Here is a 22163-nt window from a genome sequence, read left to right as displayed (position 1 = left end):
CATAGTGGGGGAGGGGGTGGGTTAGCAATATTTGTCTATATATGCACATGTATATTCACCAGAGGAAGAGAATTGAAAAAAGTTTGTGAGAGGTTCTATGTAGCCTCATTAGCCACATGAGCAAATAATTGAGTGTAGTGCTCGTGTTGATATTGATACAATATTTGTGTAAAAATACGTTCTCACCATTCAAATTTCCTCCTAAGCATTTAGGTTATGAGCTTAATAGTTTCCTTCTTCTTGATCTCTCATCTCAAGTTCCAATTAGTTATGCACCAAAGGGTTAATCATGTAGATTGAAGTCCTGCTGTTCTGAGCGGGACAATCCCTCGTAGTGATAGGTAACTCAAGCTGCAAATATTGGATCCAATCATGAGATTTGATGATCATTATCTTGTGCAACGATAGTCTTCAAGCCATGAACCTATGTACTTGGAGGTTTAAATATTGGATAATTGCCTTCATTTGTTTCCTAGGGGGGTTTTGGAACGCCAAACTTTCGGGGTTTAGAGTGAGGCCAGAACTCATGTTTTTTTTTCTTTAGCCTCTAAGCCATCTTTTTTGAACCCTTGTACTGCATGGTCTTACAAAAGGATGTCTCCCACATTCTTGAAAATATGCATTGTATCAAGGAAAAGATTGATGAGTTATAGGTCACCTTTGTACGAGAGCTTGTGGAAAATTGACATTCTCTTCATCCGATGGCATGCTAGTTGGCTTCATATTGCTTGTATCCTATCATTCAATCTTCTACTTGCTTGTGTTAGAGGATGCATACCACAGTTGCAGATATTGGCTACACACATGAGATCATGGCCTTCTGAAAGATATCTTACATGCTCTCAATGCACTAGATAAGCCTCCAATTCAAGCACCACATAGCGGACATGCATTGTTGTCCATTATAGAAAGTCTTTTATGAGATAAAAAGTGTGGATGCCTTGCACACATGATGGCTCAGAGATATCAACCACATCAATGCTTGCCCACAAGATGTGAGGCTTCACTTGGAGTGGTGCTAGATATACATCTATGTTCTTTATAATGTAACAATTGTAATAATAAGCATATGCATTAATCATACTCTCATCCCAAAAAAATACCAATACATGCATCGATGCATACAAATATTTTTACACTTATCGACATTTAAGTACAAACATGCATTCGTGTAAGTGAGTACAAACATTTAAGGGGAGTGCAAGGGAGTAAGGGACTTAGGTTTCAAGCTGTTCTTCCCCTACATGTTGTCAGGTATATATAGTACCCTAACGAATATATGTTGATGTAGCCAGCAAGGACTTTGGTTTTTTTTACACCTCTCCCTCCACTCTATCCAATCAGCTCTCTTGTCCAAATGTCTAATCACCAGCTTGTATATCCTCTCTCACACTCATGCGAATATAAAATCTCAGCAGTACGCTTCTAAGTTCTGGGAAAGGAAAAAGGCCCAGTGCCGCATATGATTGCTAGTAGCACGCACACGGGCAACCACATGCAGATGCCACGCACAACTCATGTTTACGTGCTTAAATACTGTTGGATACACAAATCTGGCACCAGCTGAAGTGGGTAATTATTACAACGACATGAAAAACAAAGCCAAGCTGACAAGGAATAATTTCTAGCCATACCATGTTGAGTTTATATACAGGCGTATAATTGCATGTAAATTGAGTCCAAAATTGCGTTGAGCAAACTTAATTAATTACTGCAGACTATCGCCTATGCCACAAATTAGAGCACGGCTTACCAATTCGTGGCCGGCCAAAGAACATAATTTGCAAGGCAGCCTCCCTGATTGCTAAAATGACGTTAGGGATGTTTCCTGGCAAATTAGTTCAACACCTAATTAGTGTGGTTTTGCATTAAGCCTTTACGTCTGGTGAGAGGGGCGTTAGTTATCTTGAGCTGCAAATTAGAAGAAGAAGAAGAGGGGCATATAATCATAATTAGCTCATGCCAAGCTGCATATACCTGTCTGCCGATCGAGAAGCTGCAAAATGCAACCAGGGCCAGCATCTCATAGCTTAACAGTTTGGAATCAGTTGCATGAGGAGACATACCATGCTCAATATCAAGTCATCCGACCCGCCTGCCGTCATCGAAACTTTTTAGGCATCATCTCCATATAAGCATGACAGCTGATCGAACTGACACATAAAGAGCCCCTCTTGCACATCAAAAAGCATATGTGTGTCTCCAACACTTGATCCGAGCTCAGCAAAACACCAAACAGTTAATTTCTGTTAGTATCATCTGCCTAATAAATATCTGCTGATGAATGATGAAGCTTGTCTGTTTTAGAGCAATCTAGCAGCCTAAAAGCCATGCAAGCTTTGGCCAGATACGTTGCAGTGACTCTTCCTTGCAATCTTTGCCTTCGAAGGAAAATGTGCAAAGAATTCTTGCTTTCCCTTTGACTGAACTATACCTAGACCAAATTGCTTGATGTGGCTGAGTTGTACTGCCAACTCACTGTATGTGAAGGGTGTTAAAGAGAACCTAGGGAAGGGTCTTCATCTTCCATGTTAGAAAGTATGTTACATCCAACCTTGTATATTTGCTGTGGATTGCCAGGCGCAGAGGTTGCAGGTGCACCATGCTGGTTGAGGAAGTCCATGTCCATAAATCCGTCCAGAACGGGATGTAGAGGTCCATGGCCTCGTCCGAAAGCACGGATATGATCCTTTAGGGAACGCTTATGCTTGAAATCAGAACCACAAATGCACAACCAGAGTTTGCCACAATTTTTCTCATGTGTCCGCCAATCGCCCCGCACCGCAAACGCCTTACCACACTTGCGGCAGCTAAATGGCTTCATCCCATGCTTACGCTTGTAGTGGGTCTGCAGAGTGCGGAAGTCCTTAAGCGGTTTGGCTCGGGGGTGCTCGATGTGGTTGCGGCAGCCAGGAGCGCAGCAGAAGCATGGCAAGCGGAGCATGGCGGTTGGCTGGGTGCCCTTGAGGGAGTCGGGGCCGCGCCGGTACTGGGAACCATGGCCCCACATGTGCATCTACAAAAAGAAAGGTGGAAGAGACGCTAGGGTTAAACAATGCACCTCTCTAGCTGAGGAAAAGAAATGATTGAAATTGAAGGGCCCCTCAGATGTCCTGTTCAGTTAGAATGAAAGACAAGCACGATGCAGCAAAATGATTTGTGATCGAGGAATAAAAGAGCGAGCAGTTTCCGTCAAAATGATAATGATGTACCTACTCTTTGTTCTAATATATAAGACATAGCTCAATCTCTTCCTAGCATACTTGCATTCAATAAAGCTATATTTAAAGTACCTGTACTAGCTCCCTCCACTTGCTACGGTTCTAAATCATATGGTTAAACCTCATTAAAAGGTCAAACAGTCCTCTTTCAATAATAAATAATCTGCTAATTCTACCTAGACATTGTTGTAGATCGACCCATCTCACCTGCATATTGTTGTAGCGATTGAATGTCTTGTTGCAGACCGGACACGCGAATTGCGTCGGTCCAATCAAGATTTGTGATGGGGTAGGAATCCAGAACTGGCCCTCAGCTAGAGCACCTAGCAAAGCTGCAGGCCTTGTAATTGTTGGTGCTTCTCTCACATAAGAGCACTGCAAGTTACTTGCATCGATGCCGCCACTGCCTGGGCATGCTCCGGTAGAGGCAACAGAGAGAATGCCATAAGAATTTGCACCCAATTGATGAGTCCCGACGTGACCGCCATATTCAGTGTTACTGGTCCCCAGCATAGCAGTACTATTGCCAGCATGATTGTGGTACTGCTTGTGGTCATTATCACCACCAGTGTGCCCGTGCGGAGCTGAACCATGGTGATGAAAATGATGATGAGGATCATCCAATTTAGAGGAAAGCCCTATATGAAGTCCAACAGCTGCATTCTCGTTGCTTTCTTCAGATGAATCTCTACTGCAATTAGCCTCAGCTTTTGGAAGGAGATCTGCGGTGCGCTGCATACTAGACGTATCATCCGCATGACTGCTCTCAAAGTGGCAGTAAACTGCAGAAGATCTAGCTGGAGAGCTCAGTGAGTTGAGCAAAGGGAGGGCTTCCAGAACTGGTGGAGAGCTGCAGCTAATCCTAGCAGTAACATGAGCGTCAGCACCAGAAGGGGCTTTAATTACATTGACCCCCTGCACTTGCGGCTGAGGTTGCTGATCATGTTGTTGAGGGAGCAAGAATTGAGTATACTGAGAAAGAGAAGAGGAGGAAGAGGAGGAGGCAGAGGGTAGGTTACCACTATAATGGGATTGCTGTCCGCCTGATGATGCTGAGCTTGACATGGCAGCTGCCTTCGGAAGCTCGGACTGGATAGGCGACTCTGCATGAGGCTTAAGCCATTCAGTAAACATTATCGTTTGCTTACTGAAAGGAAGCCCACCATAGATTTGATGAAGGGAGCTGCAAGAGCTCCTGGGCTCGGCCATGGATACTTAAGGGTGAAATACACACATAAGCACACTGATCTACTCTCTCTCTCTCTCTCTCTCTCTCTCTCTCTCTCGGCCCACACACAACCACACACACACAAGCGCGCGCGCTCTCACACACACTATCGGAAAAGATGGATAAGCTTTTGCTATGCGCTTGCTTGTTCAGCTGCAGAGACTAGACCTACGCAATGATGCTAGCCCTTTCTTGCTTGCAAAGGGGACGGAGAGAGTGCTACAGTTGCTGCAATCCCTAAAGCAAAGGCACCCCATTATATATAATGTGTGGGCCTGATCAAGATGCAACATGCACCTTTCTAGCAATTCAGGCAACTTTACTTAAAGCAAGAAAGGGTTCCGAGGTCTCATGATCTCGGCCCTAATCATTTGATTAGCTAAGGGTATATTTAGACTAAGGGGTTTGGGGAACGTAAATGTTTGTAAGGGTATAATTAGGGTGGATTAAGGTTGGCTAGGGCACGCTCTGCAGGAGCAGAGCCGCTAAAGTGACTACTGTCTGTGAGCGAGAAAGGACAGCCAATAAGTAGCTGCTGCCCAAGCTAGCGGTTGCAGTAGGACTGGAGAGCAAATTAGAGGGTGGTGTACGTGCACCGAGAGAGAGAGAGAGAGAGAGAGAGAGAGAGAGAGCCGGAGAGGTGGGGAAGCTGGAGAGAGAGAGCAAGACAGAGACAGCGACAGGGAGAGAGAGGCGGACAAAGACATAGATGTCCCTGAGAGAGAGAGAGAGAGAGAGAGAGAGAGAGAAAGAGAGAGAGAGGTATGTATGTGTGTATGTTTTCTCTTGTTAGCAAGCTTTAAGGTCGAATATATAAATGCGTTGTGTGCGTATGAGAGCGATAGAGAGAAAACGGAGCTTTCGCTGCAGGTAGACATGCACAACCTGCACCGCGCTTGTACAAATTGCAGTGCGTTTGTACGCCTCCTCTCTCTCTCTCTCTAAAACACACACGGAGCGCTAGGCAGCTAGCTGTCTAATCTCTCTCTCTCTCTCTCTGTCTCTCACACACAGCGCTAGGCAGCTTGGGCTAGTGTAATCGCTAGCTCCAGCAGGCCGGCCAGCCCCTGGAAATAGCTGTTTAAAATTAGGGTCCCGGCAAGGGTGGCGTCTGGACAACATGTTGGGAGGACCGATTTAATAAACCTTATTTTATAATAGGAGACTGGCGAAAAGGCAGGGTCATTGATAGTTTGAGTGTAGGGTGAGCGCGCGTGTGCACCCTGCTACATCTCATCAGTCAGCTGGAGAGAATGACTCACGCACGGAAAGAAAAAGTAGAGAGAATCTAGAGAGAAACGTCGCCCCCCCTTCAGAGAGAGAAAGCTGAAAGCCTCACACATTTTTGAAAGAAGAACCGACGAGAAGAGAGAGAAAGAGAATGTGTGTTCTGCAGTCTCCGACAACGTTGTCTGCACTGCGTACTCCCGTCGAGAGAGAGAGAGAGAGAGAGAGCATCTGAGGTAGGGCTAGATTTTTTTATTTATACAAAGAACTTGTGTCTGCTCTGTCGAAGACTGCGTGCGTTGTACGTACAGTGCCGAGAGAGAGAGAGAGAGAGAGAGAGAGAGAGCGAGCTCTAGAGAGAGAACCATCAGCCTATGAGTAGCGCCTGGGAGCAGAAAAACGAAACAGAAGAATAATATATCTCATGATCATATTTTAACAGAAATTATTGCAAAAGGAATAGGCACCAAAAGAGAAGTAAACAAAACAAAAAATTTAATTTGCTCCAAACCTAACACCCCTGTGCTCTCGGTTCGCCCCCTGCCCACGCTCAACCACACCAAATCTCCCAACATATGGGCGTCGGGCGGGCTACCCCATCACACCTCAGTGCATCTTAACTCCACGGCCGCCCACACCAGCGTAGTAATCTTAACTCCACGGCCGCCCACACCAGCGTAGTAAACGGAGTTCACCACAAGAGAGTTACTCGCACTTTAACCATTCGGGGCCATTTCCTTACGACGACGACCAGCTTCTGCATGACAGTATAAGCAAACTCCAAGCACCAAGACAGGTGAGGCAAGATGCCGGGTTCTTCACACAGCCACCCGCGCTGCCAACACACCAACATGCCGGCTACATAATGGGGTTGTTGAAGGCATTGCCACAGCATCCGCCTATACTCCTGTCGCTCAGTCTTAACCAGGAGGAAGCGGAAGCCCTCATGCAAGAGGCTCTGGCAAGACTCCAGACGATAAGTCTCTTGTCATCTTACCTGTTATTCAAGTCGCAAAGCCCAAAATGATCTAGAAAACAGAACCCTTATAGAGCTTCTAGCTGGGTCGCGTCCTCCTACCGAAGTGCTTAGAGGCTGGATTAGGAACCAATGGGGGACGATAAGGACGAAAGTAGTGACCATTCAGGCCTTGCCCAAGAATCAGTACGTTTTTGTATTAAAAAATGCAGACATAGCCTTCAGGGTTCTCAGCTCGGGACAGTGGCTTCTGCGTTCCTCCCATCTATGCATATTCGAATGGCATAAAGATTATAATGCTGAGAGAGACGCGCTCTCACACTTCCCTATGTGGGTAGAGTTCCTGAACCTACCACTACACTTTCACAACCACCTTAGTGTGATTGGCTTGCAGCTCGGTAAGGTTCTAGCTAGGAGGGCGACCTCGAGGAGATTACATCCCCTCTTGGCACCCTCAAGCCCTGATTGAGATGGACATCTCAAAGGACCTCCCGAAAGCTATGGTTATCACCCTAGATGATGGAGAATGCTTTGAACAACCTTTGAGTTACAAATACGTACCGAACGCATGCTTTCACTGTGGAACTAAAGGACACGTCATTCGGGATTACCTGATCAAGAACCCTAAGCTAGCAACAAACTCAAACAGCCTGATAAAAACGAGAGCAATAAGCAAGCACCAACAACAGCAGTGCCCCCTCAGAATTCACTAGAATACCACGACCTGCCGCTGCAAGGAAGCAGGCAAACGATAGAGCTAAACCTAGGTAGTCCAATAGGTATGTGCTACTAGCCTCACTTCCTGAATGGGAAGACTCTGAGGTGCAAACTCGATTGGGCAGGACTCCGAGGAGGAAGAAGACACAGAATCATAGCAGACAGAGCCACTGCCATAGATCTTAAAAAAACATCTAACAAGAATGAGCACAACAAAGAGAATGTGGCCCCTAGCAATGCAAGCAAACCCGAGGTAGGCCCCTCTCCAATGGAAGTATAGAAAGACAACAAGAGGAGCCACAACTCAGTAACCCATCCCTCTCCTAGGGCTCAGAGCAAGAACAGAAAAGATAGAAGAAGCAACAAATGAAGCTACTCTTGTGGAATATAAAGGGGTTATCCGACCCTAAAAAAGCTAAGAAGATTAAAGCATGGACACTGAACTATCTGGTGGATGTGATTGGACTCTAGGAAGTCAAAATAGTAGGGCAGGAGCTGGAGCAGAGGCTTCAATCGATATCCAAGGAGTTTCAGTGGTACCACTCCTCACACAACAGAGGTTCAGGAGGAACTTCCATGGGGATTCCTCTGAATTGGAAAATTAACCAAACAATATCGTCTTCAGGAGAGTATTAAGTAGCACTAGCCATTGAGGCCCCTATCAGCTGCCTCATGGTGTCCATCTATGCAGGAGGCTCTATCAAAGCTATCAAAGATAGGACCAAATTGTGGAGTCAACTCGCCCAACTCAAGGGATAGACCATTCTGCTGGGGGGTTTTAACATGGTGGAGTCAATGGAGGATCGGTACATTATGAAAGGGTAAACAATGGCGGGGACAGAGAAACAAGAATGGGAAAACCTCAAAGAACAAGTGGACCTATGGGATGTTGGCACACCTGGAGAATTCAGTTGGCAAAACTACTCGAGAGGAAAACTTGCTCGAACACTATAACATAAGCGCGGTATTACCGCTCACATTACCGCAAAAAAACAAACAAACTTGAAATATAAAAATTCCTGTACGCGGCAAATACTGCGGCAAAGCTGGCGGTAATGGTCTAGCGGTAACTAATGCGGTAATGGATGCGGCAATATTTCCGCAAATATTACCGCGTGCTTTGCTGCAACAGTACCCGCACATATTACCGCATCGGGCTTATCGCGAGTATTTCCGCGAAGGGATTTATTATAAAAAAACAGATGACCGTTTGGATTGTCCTTTGCAGGACCATCCAAAAGGTCATCTATTTTTTTATTTATTTTAGTTATTTTACAAAATTATTATTAATTACAACAAAATATCACAATTGGACAATACATTGAGCCAAAAAAAGATTGATAATTTCATTTACATAAGTGGAATTACAATTGGGGGAGGTATTGAGCCAAAAAATGATAGGTATTGCATTTACATAAAGGGCAAAAAAAGCCCGCGTGTACAAAATAGAGTATGGTCATGTGGGATAGGGCCAACGGGGCCCGCATATACAAAATAGAGGATGCTCATGGGGGAGTTGGCGGCATTTCACGTGGAACTCCTTGACTCTGCAAAACCATAAAAAAGAAACAATTAACACTTTGTTATTGAATATTTGATATAAAATCAACAATTTGATTATTTAGATAAGATTAAACTTACATGTTGCAGATTTCTGCACACATTTTCGAACTCCTCTCGAGAGATCATTTGATTTTCAAACAACCAACACCAAGTTTGATACTCGGTATGGTTCTCTCTATATCTCTGCACTTCTCTGGTCGGGCGACTCATGGTAATGTTATACTGACAAAAAATAGCAACCAATTAATTAAATGAAAAACATTAGATTTCTTACAATAAAACTAATATTTTTACTTACATATTTGTCTTTCCAAGCCGTTTTTCCTCCCGAACCATAATGCGTAGGAGTCTGATGGGATCTGGCCTCAACTTGACACGTATACATCCTCGCACCGGTTGCCCTTTCGTCCTCTTTCTCGCCCATAGCGGTCTCCCACTCCACATCATGGACATTTCCTGGCCGATAGCTATGCTCTGGAGACTCCATTGTCTTCTTTGCTGCTCTCCTCACACTAGATTTTTTGTTCTTCAGAAATGTTTTGACATGCTCTTGCAACCATTTCCTTGAGAATTGTTGCCCCTCAGGGTTGGGGAAACGCATGTGTATGGTTGTCTCTATATATGTGAGGTTTTAGGGATCTTGCTGATCAAGTTTGAGAAAACAATTGATATATGTGGAGTGGATTAATTGGTTGACGTGTGTGCGGAATCTCCTACCCTGTGCTCTCCCGAGATACACCATACCTCCTCTATGAACTTGGTAGTATAACCCACGAGCATCTGGTGAAGGCATGTCATGGTCCTCATCTTCTGCTAGAGCAGGGAGCGGTGACTGTGGAGGAGAATCTGTAGTACTCCCCCCCCCCAAAACAACAACTAGCTCCGCTTCCTCGTCGAGATCGACCGGCGCTAGCGCGCGAGCTGCACTGACGTTGACTGCCAGAAGAGCGCCGACGTGAATCTGGGACAGAAGGTGGGATAGGTGGACGCCCGTGGCGTCGCACCCAACGGCGTCGGACCCTGGGGCGTTGGACCCTATGAAGGAAAAGTTGAACCTGGAGCTGTAGCTGGAAAACTCTGCAGGTAGGGAGTGCCACCAGTCGGAGTAGAGACCTCTGATAATCCAAAAGCTGCTAGCTGCGCCGGTGAATAGCGCTGTGTAAGGGTCTGCTGTGAACCTAACCACTCAGCCCAAAGACGCAATGCCCTCTCCACATCTGGATTGGTCACAGGTACGGTAGTGGACCCACCTAGAGCGTCCCGAAACCAGCCGAACCCTGATGATGACTGTTGAGGCGACGGCTGTGAATGATAGGCAGAGAGAGCGTCGGGATATGACATCCGGTCTGCCATGAAATCCTCAAGGCTGCGAAAGCCTGGTGTGGAAGAAGAAGACATGGTCTGCATTTATTACGACAAAGATTAAACTAGGGTATAAAATTTGAATATATGACTAAAAATTTACACTTTGATTTTTTTCAAACATTGGATTCTCTATAGTATCCAATGTTGAAAGAATCCAATGTGTGTCTACAACCTATAAAAGAGTCTTGCAAAGCCTCAAGTGCTAATAAGATATTAGTGTGTGTATTGACTAATAAGAGATTATTGTGTTTATCATTAGTGTGATCGATTGCGTGATCACTTGGACGGTCATTGGGGCCTAATACGTCACCTATGACTTAATCATGGAGGTATGTTTCTGTTTTTGTGTTGATTGTTGTTTAGTTTAACATAATTAGTGTGTGTTTTAGTGTTGGCTTGTTTAATTGGCTTGTGCACACACTAATTAGTGTGTGTTCACACACACTAATTAGTGTGTGCATTGGCTTGTGTAACTGTCTTGTGCACACACTAATTCGTGTGTTTTAACATACACTAATTAGTGTGTGCACTAATTAGTGTGTGTTAAAACACACTAATTAGTGTGTGCACAAGCCAATTAAACAAGCCAATTATGAATAATTGGCTTGTGCACACACTAATTAGTGTGTGCATTGGCCAATTCTATTGGTCAATGCACACACTAATCACACACTAAATAGTGTGTGTATTGACCAATCACATTGGCCAATGCACACACTAATCACATACACTAAATAATGTGTGTATTGGCCAATCCAATTGACCAATTCACACACTAATCCAAAACTAATTAATGTGTGCATTGACCAATCACATTGGCCAATGCACACACTAATAGCACACTAATTAGTGTGTACATTGACCAATCACATTGGTCAATGCACACACTAATCACACACAAATTCGTGTGTGTTAATGAGCACTAATTAGTGTGTGCATTGACAAATCACATTGGCCAATGCACACACTAATCACACACTAATTAGTGTGTGCATTGACAAATCACATTGGCCAATGCACACACTAATAACACACTAATTAGTGTGTGCATTGACCAATCACATTGGCCAATGCACACACTAATAGCACACTAATTAGTGTGTACATTGATCAATCACATTGGTCAATGCACACACTAATTAGTGTGTGAATTGGCCAACCCCATTGGGCAATGCACACACTAATAACACACTAATTAGTGTGTGCATTGACCAATCACATTGGCCAATGCACACACTAATAGCACACTAATTAGTGTGTACATTGGCCAATGTGATTGATCAATGCACACACTAATCACACACTAATTAGTGTGTGTTAATGAGCACTAATTAGTGTGTGCATTGACCAATCACATTGGCCAATGCACACACTAATAACACACTAATTAGTGTGTGCATTGACCAATCACATTGGCTAATGCACACACTAATAACACGCTAATTAGTGTGTGCATTGACCAATCACATTGGTCAATGCACACACTAATCACACACTAATTAGTGTGTGCATGGCCAATCCCAAATTTAACTTTTTGGTGTGTCTTTACTTAATTACACTAATTAGTGTGTGCATTAGAATAATGCACATACTAATTAGTGTGTAAAGAACGTACACATGCACTAATTAGTGTGTGTGTGTATGCATGTGTATGCATGTGTGTGCATGCGTGTGTATGAGTGTATGCATGTGTGTATGCGTGTGTGTGTATGCATGTGTGTGTATGCGTGTGAAAAAATCAAAAAACATAACAACAAAACTTACATGGAATTGAAGCGCTTGTTGGGAGAGGGTAGGAGAGTGGAAGAGTAGAGATGGTGGAGAGTAGAACAGTAGAGATGGAGGTAGAGCTCAAGGTTGTGAGGTTCGCGCTCTCGGCTTATGTGGAGAAGACGATGAAATTCGAATTTTAGGGCTTTGACTTTCGCGGGGCACGCGGGTGTCCCTATTTATAAAAAAAATTGAAATTTGATTTTCCGCTCCTATTACCTCGAGCATTACCGCGTCTCTTACCGCAAACATTACCGCGTATATTACCGCGGTAAAAATTCGGGCCAAATAAACAGATGGCCACGTTCTGGCATTATTACTATTGATCCTCACAATCTATTGGTACTATGTTTTTTATAAAATATATATAAAATGAAAGTATTTCTAGTACTTTGAAATTGACATTTCTAAATGGTTAATTTTTACTTTTTACTTATATTTTATTAACATTCTTTGGTAATTTGCTTTTAATTAGTGTATGTAATTTATTAATGTAGGTTGCTTGGGATGATTTTGGCCCATCCACTGAACCGGATAGATCACAGTGGTTGGCCGAGCGATTACCATGCCCATGCGTGCGGTGCAAATGCGCCATTGATCGACTTCGACGGATATGCTTGAGCCATGTAGAAGATTATGGACTATGGGACAATCCTCGCAAGCGTGCACGGATGGAAACAAATGATCCGCGAATTGTTGCGGCTATTGAAGTCACCCCACATTGGCGTGTGGTTTGTGGAGGAGGGAAAAGGAGGGTGGAAGAGCGCATGCGCGAGGAATCCATTAGAGAGGGAGGAAGCACATCAAATCAGCCAAGTATTGCTGCTCCCTCTTATCCGAGTGACCACATCCTATCTCCTTACGTGGATACAGAAGACGACCATTTGCATAGAATGGCTGAGGATCTCTTTGCATGAGAGGAGGAGCATGAACCAGAGTGTGCATGCGAAGAAGCTTCCGAGTGAACGAGGAGTGAGCTACTCGATTCGGCACACACCGCACTATATGATAGATGCTCTTACTCCATTTTAAGGGCTTCTCTCGAAGTCCGTAACCTTCAGGCGATGTTTGGATGGAGCAATGCTAGTGTCGACGCACTTTTGAGGTATGTTTACAGATTGTGAAGGATGCTTGTGGAGTGCATAAATTAGCTTCTAATGTACTTAATTCTTGTGATAGGTTGCTAGGAAAGATGCTGCCAGATGGCAATCATATGCCAGAAAACAGACGAAAAACCCGCGAAGTGGTGACTGCATTAGGGATGGATTATGATTGCATTCATGCTTGCGTGAACGATTGTGTGCTCTTTCGTAATGAGCATGCCGATTGTGACACATGTCCATCGTGCGGGGAGCCTAGGTTCAAAGAAGGAATGCAGAGCAATAGAATTCCACGTAAAGTTTTGAGGCATTTTCCACTCATCCCTCGCATCCAACACATGTTTAGATCGAAGGGTACGAGCGAGCTTTTGAGTTGGCATGCAAAAAATCACTCCACAGATGGTATTATGAGAGTGCCAGCTGACTCACCAACGTGGAAGCACATAGAGGACACATGGCCAGAGTTCAAGGATGAGCCTCGTCACTTGAGGATTGGGTTAGCTAGTGATGGAGTGAATCCATTTGGGCACCGCTCTACTTCATGGAGCACTTGGCCGGTGGTTGTTGTAAACTACAATATTCCGCCTTGGGAGGCAACAAAAAAGGGAAACATTTTACTATCACTTCCAGGAAAGCACAACGTAAAAAACATGGATGTATATCTGCAGCCTCTTATTGATGAGCTTCAAGAACTATGGAGAGGCATAGATGTCATTGACATTTCACGGCCACCACGAGACCGCAATGCCGTCATCAAGTGCATCCTCATGTGGACCATGCATGATTACCCAGGATTTGGAGAGGTATCTTGTAAGTATGCACATGTTAATTGTACTCTTTGCTTTAGATTTATTGTCTCATGTGTAACGTTTGTTTACCTCTTGGCAGGATTCGCAACATCTGGACATAGTGCGTGTCCCACTTGTGGCCCTTCCCTTGTGATATAGAGACCTCCTGTGCTTGGGAAGGTGATCTATCCCAACAACCATCGCTTCCTACCTCCTTCACATCGTAGATATGCTCCCCCTATCAATGGAGTGCAGTCGTTCCATTGGAACATGGCTGATTGGGCGAAGCATTAAGAGGAGCATCATGGTACCTCACCGCCTCCCAGTGGGTTGCCAAAGGGTATGTCGAGGTACTCAATCTTCTTGTCGCTCCCCTATTGGGCTTCGTTGAAAATTCAGCACTTATTGGACCCTATGCATGTATTCAAAAATGTTGGGCAAGCTATATGGGATCACATAATTGGCAAGAAGGATTCATTGGGTGCTAGGGAAGATTTAAGAGCCATTAGACGTCTCCCCCCTTCAGCCACGCCCCGCATGGGGGGAGCGGGGAAAGATAATTCTCCCAAAAGCACCGTGGATAATGTCAAAGACAGACCAAGAGCGGACAAAGCAAGTTATTGCATCCATCAGAACTCCGACGGGATATATGCGGTCACTCAAAGGTGCTTTCACAAAAACCAAAAAGGGTGGCTCCACTCAATTGTATGGATTGAAATCCCATGATTGGCATATAATCCTTCAGGTAAGAGTAGAACAATTTGTGGTGTCTATGTGTCCTTATATATAGGTTGACATTCACTAAGATGTTTTATTGCTTGTAGTTTGTACTTCCCATAACTATTAGTGGTTATGGGGACACCAAGGTGAAGGCTGCAATATTCAAAGTGGGTGAGATTGTGAGGTAATGGGTTTTTTTCAAGTACTATATCATGTTGTGCATGCATGAACTTTGGAATTTTTTTTCATCTACTATATAACGTTTGCCCTGTAGATTTGTGAGCTCCAAGGAGATAGAAGTAGAAGCCATACCAGTAGCCCATCAGCTAGCAGTAGAGGCAGTGTGTGCTATTGAGGATGCATTCCCACGTACAATCCTTGTGAGCCAAATACACCTATTGCTTCACCTTGTTGAGGAGATTGCCATTTGTGGGGTGGTTCACTCTAGATGGATGTTCTTCTTGGAGAGATTCTTGAAGACTTTAAAGGATTTTGTTAGATTGAGGTCACAATCGGAGGTATGAAAAATAGATACAATATAGATAGCATTTAAACGCTATGGAGTTACTAATAAAAATATGTGGTTTTAATGTTTTCAGGCGAGCATGGCAGAAGGTTGGGTGGTGCAAGAGGCATTTGTGTATGTCTCACAGTATCTCATCACAGTGGATCCATCATTGCCTCGTCTGTGGAGTGAAGAAGAGGATCCTAGGAAGCACTCAACCATTCCCAGTGGAAAAGGCTCACTCTTGGTCATGGATAGAGAGTTTCATGCCATAGTCAACAACTACTCTTTACTCAATGCCACTATCATGACCAAATGGGTCAATATGTACTTGGAAGCCCGCGCAGCTAGAGAAAGGGATAGAGATGCATGGAAGAGGTCCCATGGAGGTAGAGGTGCACCTCCTTCTCCTAAAGATCTTGCAAAATATCCTGACTTGATTCAAGTAGAGTGGATCCATAATGCCATGACCAATGCCAAAGCACAAGGAGAACAAATAAGCCCTAAAGAATGGGAGTATGCGCGAGGATGCTTGCGCAAGGTGAGTGTGTATATGTTATGTATGCATGTATGCAAATCACTTAATGAAATGCGATGTAACCTCTTATGCATTGTGATTGTAGGGTCTCATTTTCAACTCCATTTGGTCGGAAGGCCGACATTTTCGCACCCGCAAGATAGATGAGCGTCGGACCACTAATGATTGTGGCCTGATGGGAAACTTTGACACAACAACAGATTAGGTCAGATATTGTGGTACTATAGAGAGAATAATCAAAGTGGATTTCAGATCTTTTCACAAAATCCTCTTTGAGTGTCGATGGTTTGCGGGTGAGGTCAAAAGACATGAAAATGGGCTCCTTATGGTGGATTCCACCCAATTCCATCAGGGAAAAACTGACAACTTGGTGTATCCTAGTAGTTGCGAGCATGTAATTTAGGCTATGTGCAATTAACTCTAATTAAAAATTTAAGTTATGTATATCAGCTTATTCTTAGTGTGTGACGTACAGGTCTTTTATGTGCCATGTATATTTCAAAGAAGACTTTGGTATGTCATTCCAATCACGCCGCGGGGTAGATCTATCTTTGCAGAGACGGACATTGAGCCAGTAATTGATCCCATCATACCATCACCACAAGATGTAGAGGAAGATGTAGTAGAAGTTGAAGAAGGTCAGCCAAGCCTTGCAAATAGTCATCTTGAGGAGGAGGAAGAGGGAGAAAGCGATGATGATTCTACAGGAGGTGATGGAGAGGAGGAAGAATCTCTAAATTTGTTTATTGATTTGAATACTATGGGTCTAAATATGGATCCTAGTGCTTGTAGAGATCTTATACAAGATGAGAATTAAAAAAACTCTCCATTATTTCACTTGGTGTAGTATATGATTAATTTGCAAATGTTTCGTTATGTGCTTATGAATAGTATTTGGTTTTGTTGTGAGTTCAATGATTTATGTATAGAATTTTTAGAGTGAAAGAGAGATTAAGTGAAGTGAGCAAGAATTCTGGAGAGTGTAGGAGTTGTATTGGATTTAAATGGAAACCCGTGGGAGAGGGAGGGGGAAGGGGGTCCAGCCTGTCTTAGCGGTAATGTTTGCGACAATAATCGTGGATATTTGCGCGGTAATATGTGCGGTAAAGTGCCGCTTCTGCATCAAAATGATTCTCTCTCCTCATTTTGAATTCCTTTCTCTTGTTTTGCGGTAATGGCCCGCGGTAAACACCACGATCTCTCATAGTGGAAAGGCTAGACTAGATAGATGCTACGTAAGCACACCTCTAGCTAGACAATTTAATAGAGTTAAGGAAGCAACGAGACTCACCTCATGTGCTTCTAATCACTACCTTCTAATCATCACCTTGGATAACAAATGCAACAAGATTCGGAACCAATGGTTCCACACCGACCCATCTCTGTTTCGGTTAGGGGAGGTGCAGGAAAACATGAAAGCAATTTAGGCTCAAGCCTTTTGAAAGGGGTTCTCACCAGCAAAGGCTTGGAACCTACGATTGCCAACACTCAACACTCCCTGATCTCTTATAGGAAAAGGGTTATAGAGATACAAAGGAAAAGGAAGGACGCTATCTACAATGAACTAATAGAACTTGAAGCTTGCAACAATGAAGGAACTGTAGTCCAGAATAAATAGCCACCCTTAGGCATCAACTCAAGATTGAAGAAGAAATCACTCTCCAACAGACCAAAGTCTTCTTTCAGGAATGGTGGGCAGGCAAAGTGGACAAGCCATCTAAAGCTATGTGCAGAAGCCTCAGGAAGAAGCATCGGAGAGAACTCGTCCCAATGTTGATAGTGGCTAAAGGGACAACCATCTCGGAGGAGAAGAATCTAGAAACGGCTAGAGAACACTTCGCTTAATTGTTGAGCCCACCAGAAGTGCAGGATGAAGCGGTCATACTGGCTAGAAGATTCATTAGGAACTCCAAGAAAAGAGTTATCCCTCCACGTCTTAGTGCCCAACTTGACTCGAAACTCTTGCTAGGAGAAAAAAAAAAGGCATCAATGCTCTTAAGCCAAAAAAAACCCCTGGCATTGATGGACTCTCTGCTGAGTTCTATCAAACATTTAGAGATGTTATAGCACCAATCCTACTCTTGCTTGGAAAGAAGCTGTAAAACATGGAGTCCTTCCAATTCAATTAAACACTGGTATCATCAAGTTGCTTCATAAAAAAGGCCAGAACGAAATTCTATGCAACTGGAGACCACTGAAAATGCTAAACGCTACCTACAAAATATTTGCCAAGGCCATAGCTCTCAGAATTGCCCCGGCCCTTGCTGAATGGCTGTGCTCCGAACAAAAAGGATTCATCAAAGGGCATAGATTACTAGAAGTAGTAATAGCAATGTGGGAGGGAATAGAATATGCTAAAGAATCTGCACAAGACTACGTCTCGTCAAGGTTGACTTTGACAAAGCCTATGATAGGCTAGAATTGTGAGTACGCAGATGCGCTGCGCATGCACAGAGTGCAAAGAGGAGAGAGAGAGCACGACATAGGATGTGGGTGGAGCTCCCAAATCTCACTCTGTGAGCACCATATTCTTGGTATGTATAAAGAATAAGAAGATAGATGTGGACGGTCGGACACTTCCCAACAGAAACGGGAAAAGCACGGTGAGGCACACTACCTTTACCTAACATTCTCCCACTAAAGGCTGTGTGCCGATAAGTGGCGAGAAGACTAGCCTACAACTAATATATACAAGAGGTGATACAAGACTTCTCTCAACCTATGCCCACTGGCTCACTCCAAACACGCTCTAGTGTAGATGCAACATGCATACCACTAGGGCTAGAACCACGATGACTCTCCTCATGCAAGTATCGAGTGACGACCTGCATGGCTGCACAATGCACAATGCGAGTGTCATTCATCGCATGACTGACAACTCCCACTGCAAATGCACCAACTGCATAAGCAAGATCAGGTCTCGAGATCAAAAGGTCAAACCCAAAAGCTGACGAAACATGCTGTACGTGTGACAACCTATCCCTGTCAGCAACCTTAGTGCCATATGCATCCTCATCAGAAACCACTTGACTATGCATCACCATGTCAGCATCATCTAGCAAAGGAATATCTATTGATAATGACTGCAAAACCGAAAAATCAGCACCATTGCAATCACACACACCTGTCTAAAGGACACTGTCACCCTCAAACGTATCAGATTCATCATAGAACAATGCATCAGTCTCTTGCTCAACTGACGTCATCTCAATGGATGACTGACCAAGGTGTGCATCCCCTGCGATACCACTGTCTGCGTGAACGTCACGACAAGACAAATGTAGAACCTACTCTCCATGTAGCACATCCGCAAAAGAGACACGCCTCGTCTCTCGCTGCAAACATGGCTGCAAATATACAGAGACTACACCGCCTCATGTGTCAGAAATATGCAAAGGGTATACCAGATCACTCCTAGCACCTCTGGCTATCACCACTGATCCCCTATGCATGTGAAATGACCGCTCTCCAAGTAGTACACAATATCCACTACTCTGAACTGACGCACTGAAATGAGTCTTGGTACATAACGTACATCGCATAGAGTAAGCAATGCACCGCTAGGTAAAGACATGCATACATCTCCAACACCCTCTATGTCATATGCTGAACCATCAACAAACTGCACACAACCAAGTCTCCCACTAGAGAAAGAGCAAAACAAATCACGACGTTGTGTCACATGAAAAAATACATGCTTGTTTAGTAGAAGACGCGTAAACAATGTGCTATCCCAAGACACAAAGTAGTCTGAAGGCAAGCTAGACTCAAAAGTGACATGGCCGTCACATGCATAGTCTCTAGCATATGTTCTCATAGTAGCACCATGCATCTTCCTCTTCCGCTACCTCATACGCCTGAAGCAACGATGCCTAATATGTCCATCGTGGCCGTAGTGCCAACATGTCAGTTGCGATCGTGATCAAGAACCACCTATAACCTGAAGCGTCTCCATATCCATGCCAAAACTAGCAAACAATGCTCGAGATCACAAGACTCTCCCACCCAAGAGCAAACCACTGTCTCAAGCAAAGAAGGTGAGCAAACGGTCAAGCTCACTAGCCTCTACAATAGGCATACATTTTTGGCAATATTTTTGGCAGAGTCTCCCTTGTAACTAGAGTAAAAACTCAACAATAAATTTTAATGGAGACAACAACAAATGCCCAAATAGCCAATCCGGGAATGTACTCGTCCGAAATCACCTCACAAAGTCATACACAGAGCCAAACCGCTCTAGCCGAAGTATCACTCAACGGCACTACAAATGACATACATATGTGAGTTAAAAAGTGCTACCAAAATGTGTCAATGAAGGACAATGTGCCAGAGAACCATAGCACACACAACTCCTCACTTCTGCGAGAGTGGGTACAAGAACACCAAACTGGGTCCAAACTGACAGAACCTGTCAATGTGAGAGCTCAGCTCGATCACAAACTATGGCAAATAAAGTCCACCCACTATCCCACAAATGCATACACAAAGCAAAAGCTCAAGACACCTGCGTGCTATGTCAAAATTGGTATGCAAGCCAAAACACTGCAGAAGATGTTCTCAACTGCAAATGGCAACACCTCTGGGAGCACTAGACTCAACCTATAGCTAGGAGTCAAAATTGGAAGATCCAAATGGTCGACCACTCACAACTCAAGACCAAAAATGCAGAGCAAAACACGCTCGCAATGCACCACCTAAATGGGAAAACATTGCACGCAAATCCTGAGTGCTAAAAGCAATTGCAATCTCGATCGCACCAACGATGCGCATAAAACTGATGGGAAAATTTTGCCAGAGTTTCGTCAGCAAAACGGCTACAAAACCAGTAACCAAAGTGACTGCACGCTCAAAACCATGAGCAACAAAAGTGCATCAAACCACACTCCAAATGCATGCACCAATCTCCACACTTTGCATACATCATTGCAAACACTTTCAAATCTAGTACACAAATACTTCTCTACCTGTGACTGCCAAAAAACATGCTCGAGGCATACATTGCTGAGCTCAAAATGCAATCACATGAGTCTCCCTGAGAATCAAACCACATAAGGTATACATCATATCCTCCCAACTATGAGGAAACTTGCAGCAAATACCACTCTCACATCCGAGAGCAAACCATGTGTGGAATCCTCGACACACAATAAACATCTGCTCCTGTAGAAAATTCAACACTGAGAATTTCGAAATTCTGATACAAACAATGCATCTAGAGCATGTGAGAACCCCCCACGGTAGACTCCTAGATCACATGTATCCAAGTTCGGGTGTGAAAGATATGCCAAAGACCTCTGTTTCAGCCCAAAAACGCAACATAAACTGCCAAAAGAGGGTTGAAAATTGTAGCTCCTGAACTGTAGCTCAAATGAGCTTTTTAATGGCACGAATGGCTCCGAAAGGGGGGTAAAACTGTAGGACACCTACTAGAAACGCTCGCGGAAAGCTGAATTTGCCAATGCCGAAGTCGAAACCCTGTTTAAAGTGCACGCACACGCGGAAACAATTTTGGGAATGAACCCACTTTGATACTAGTTGTGAGTACGCGAACGCCATGCGCGTGCATAGAGAGTGCAAACGGGAGAGGGAGAGAGAGAGAGAGAGAGAGAGAGAGAGAGAGAGAGAGAGAGAGAGAGAGAGAGAGAGAGAGAGAGAGAGAGAGAGAGAGAGAGAGAGAGAGAGCACAACACAGGATGTGGGTGGAGCTCCCAAATCTCACTATGTGAGCACCATATGAGAATCTGAGTGAGAGCTTCTTATTCTTTGTATGTATAAAGAATAAGGAGATAGATGTGGGCGGTCGGACACTTCTCGACGGACATGGGCAAAGCAAGGTGAGGCACACCGCCTTTACCTAACAAGAATGGTCTTTGATTCTCAATTGTCTAGTAATGAAGGGATTTGGCCCCAGGATAGTGAGGTATGTACAAACATTGCTTGGAAATGCCCAAGCTAGAGTGGCTATTAATAATGGATTTTTTATCACATTCCCACTCAGCAGATCGGATAGACATGGTTTCCCTCTAGCTCCTCTCTTATTTTCCACCTCAATCGATTCCCTGAATTGGTTGGTAAAAGAGAAAATACAACAAGGGAGCCTCAGAGGTATCAAGCTGCCAAATAGGAAACAATAGCGTCTCTCTCAATTTGTTGATGACACTAATGGGCTAATGCAAAATGATGACATCTTGCTAAAAGACTTTTGGGAGTGTCTCAATACCTTTGTACAGCCTCGGGCTCCAGTATTAACGACTCCAAAACAAGGATCAGAGCCTCTAGGTCCCCTGTGCCGAGGAGGGTGGATGAGCATGGATGAAAAATCATTTAGGGTGGAATCATTTTAAGATACTAGGGATCCCCTTTGGATTCAAGATAACTATGGCACAAAGGTGGCAGTGGGTCATGGACAGATTTCACACCAAACTGAACATCTGGCTGGGTTTTC

The 22163-nt window shown here is 44.1% G+C and overlaps 1 protein-coding gene across 1 annotated transcript; it reads right to left on the bottom strand.

Annotated features, from left to right (window-relative positions):
* Window positions 1-335: 335 nt before the first annotated feature.
* LOC147458878 (uncharacterized) lies at window positions 336-4818 on the bottom strand. Its single transcript, XM_086510297.1, has 2 exons — window positions 3429-4818; window positions 336-3016 (listed from the first exon to the last, which is right to left on the bottom strand). Exons 1-2 carry the CDS (start codon window positions 4428-4430, stop codon window positions 2495-2497), a joined length of 1524 nt encoding a protein of 507 aa, XP_086366423.1. The 5' UTR covers window positions 4431-4818; the 3' UTR covers window positions 336-2494.
* Between the last annotated feature and the right edge of the window lie 17345 nt (window positions 4819-22163).

The sequence above is a fragment of the Adiantum capillus-veneris genome, chromosome 4, assembly GCF_014529385.1.
Source record: "Adiantum capillus-veneris isolate H3 chromosome 4, ASM1452938v2, whole genome shotgun sequence".
Classification (NCBI taxonomy): Eukaryota; Viridiplantae; Streptophyta; class Polypodiopsida; order Polypodiales; family Pteridaceae; genus Adiantum; species Adiantum capillus-veneris.
The sequence above is the reverse complement of the archived record's forward strand: the minus strand, read 5'-3'. Positions and strand labels throughout refer to the sequence as shown.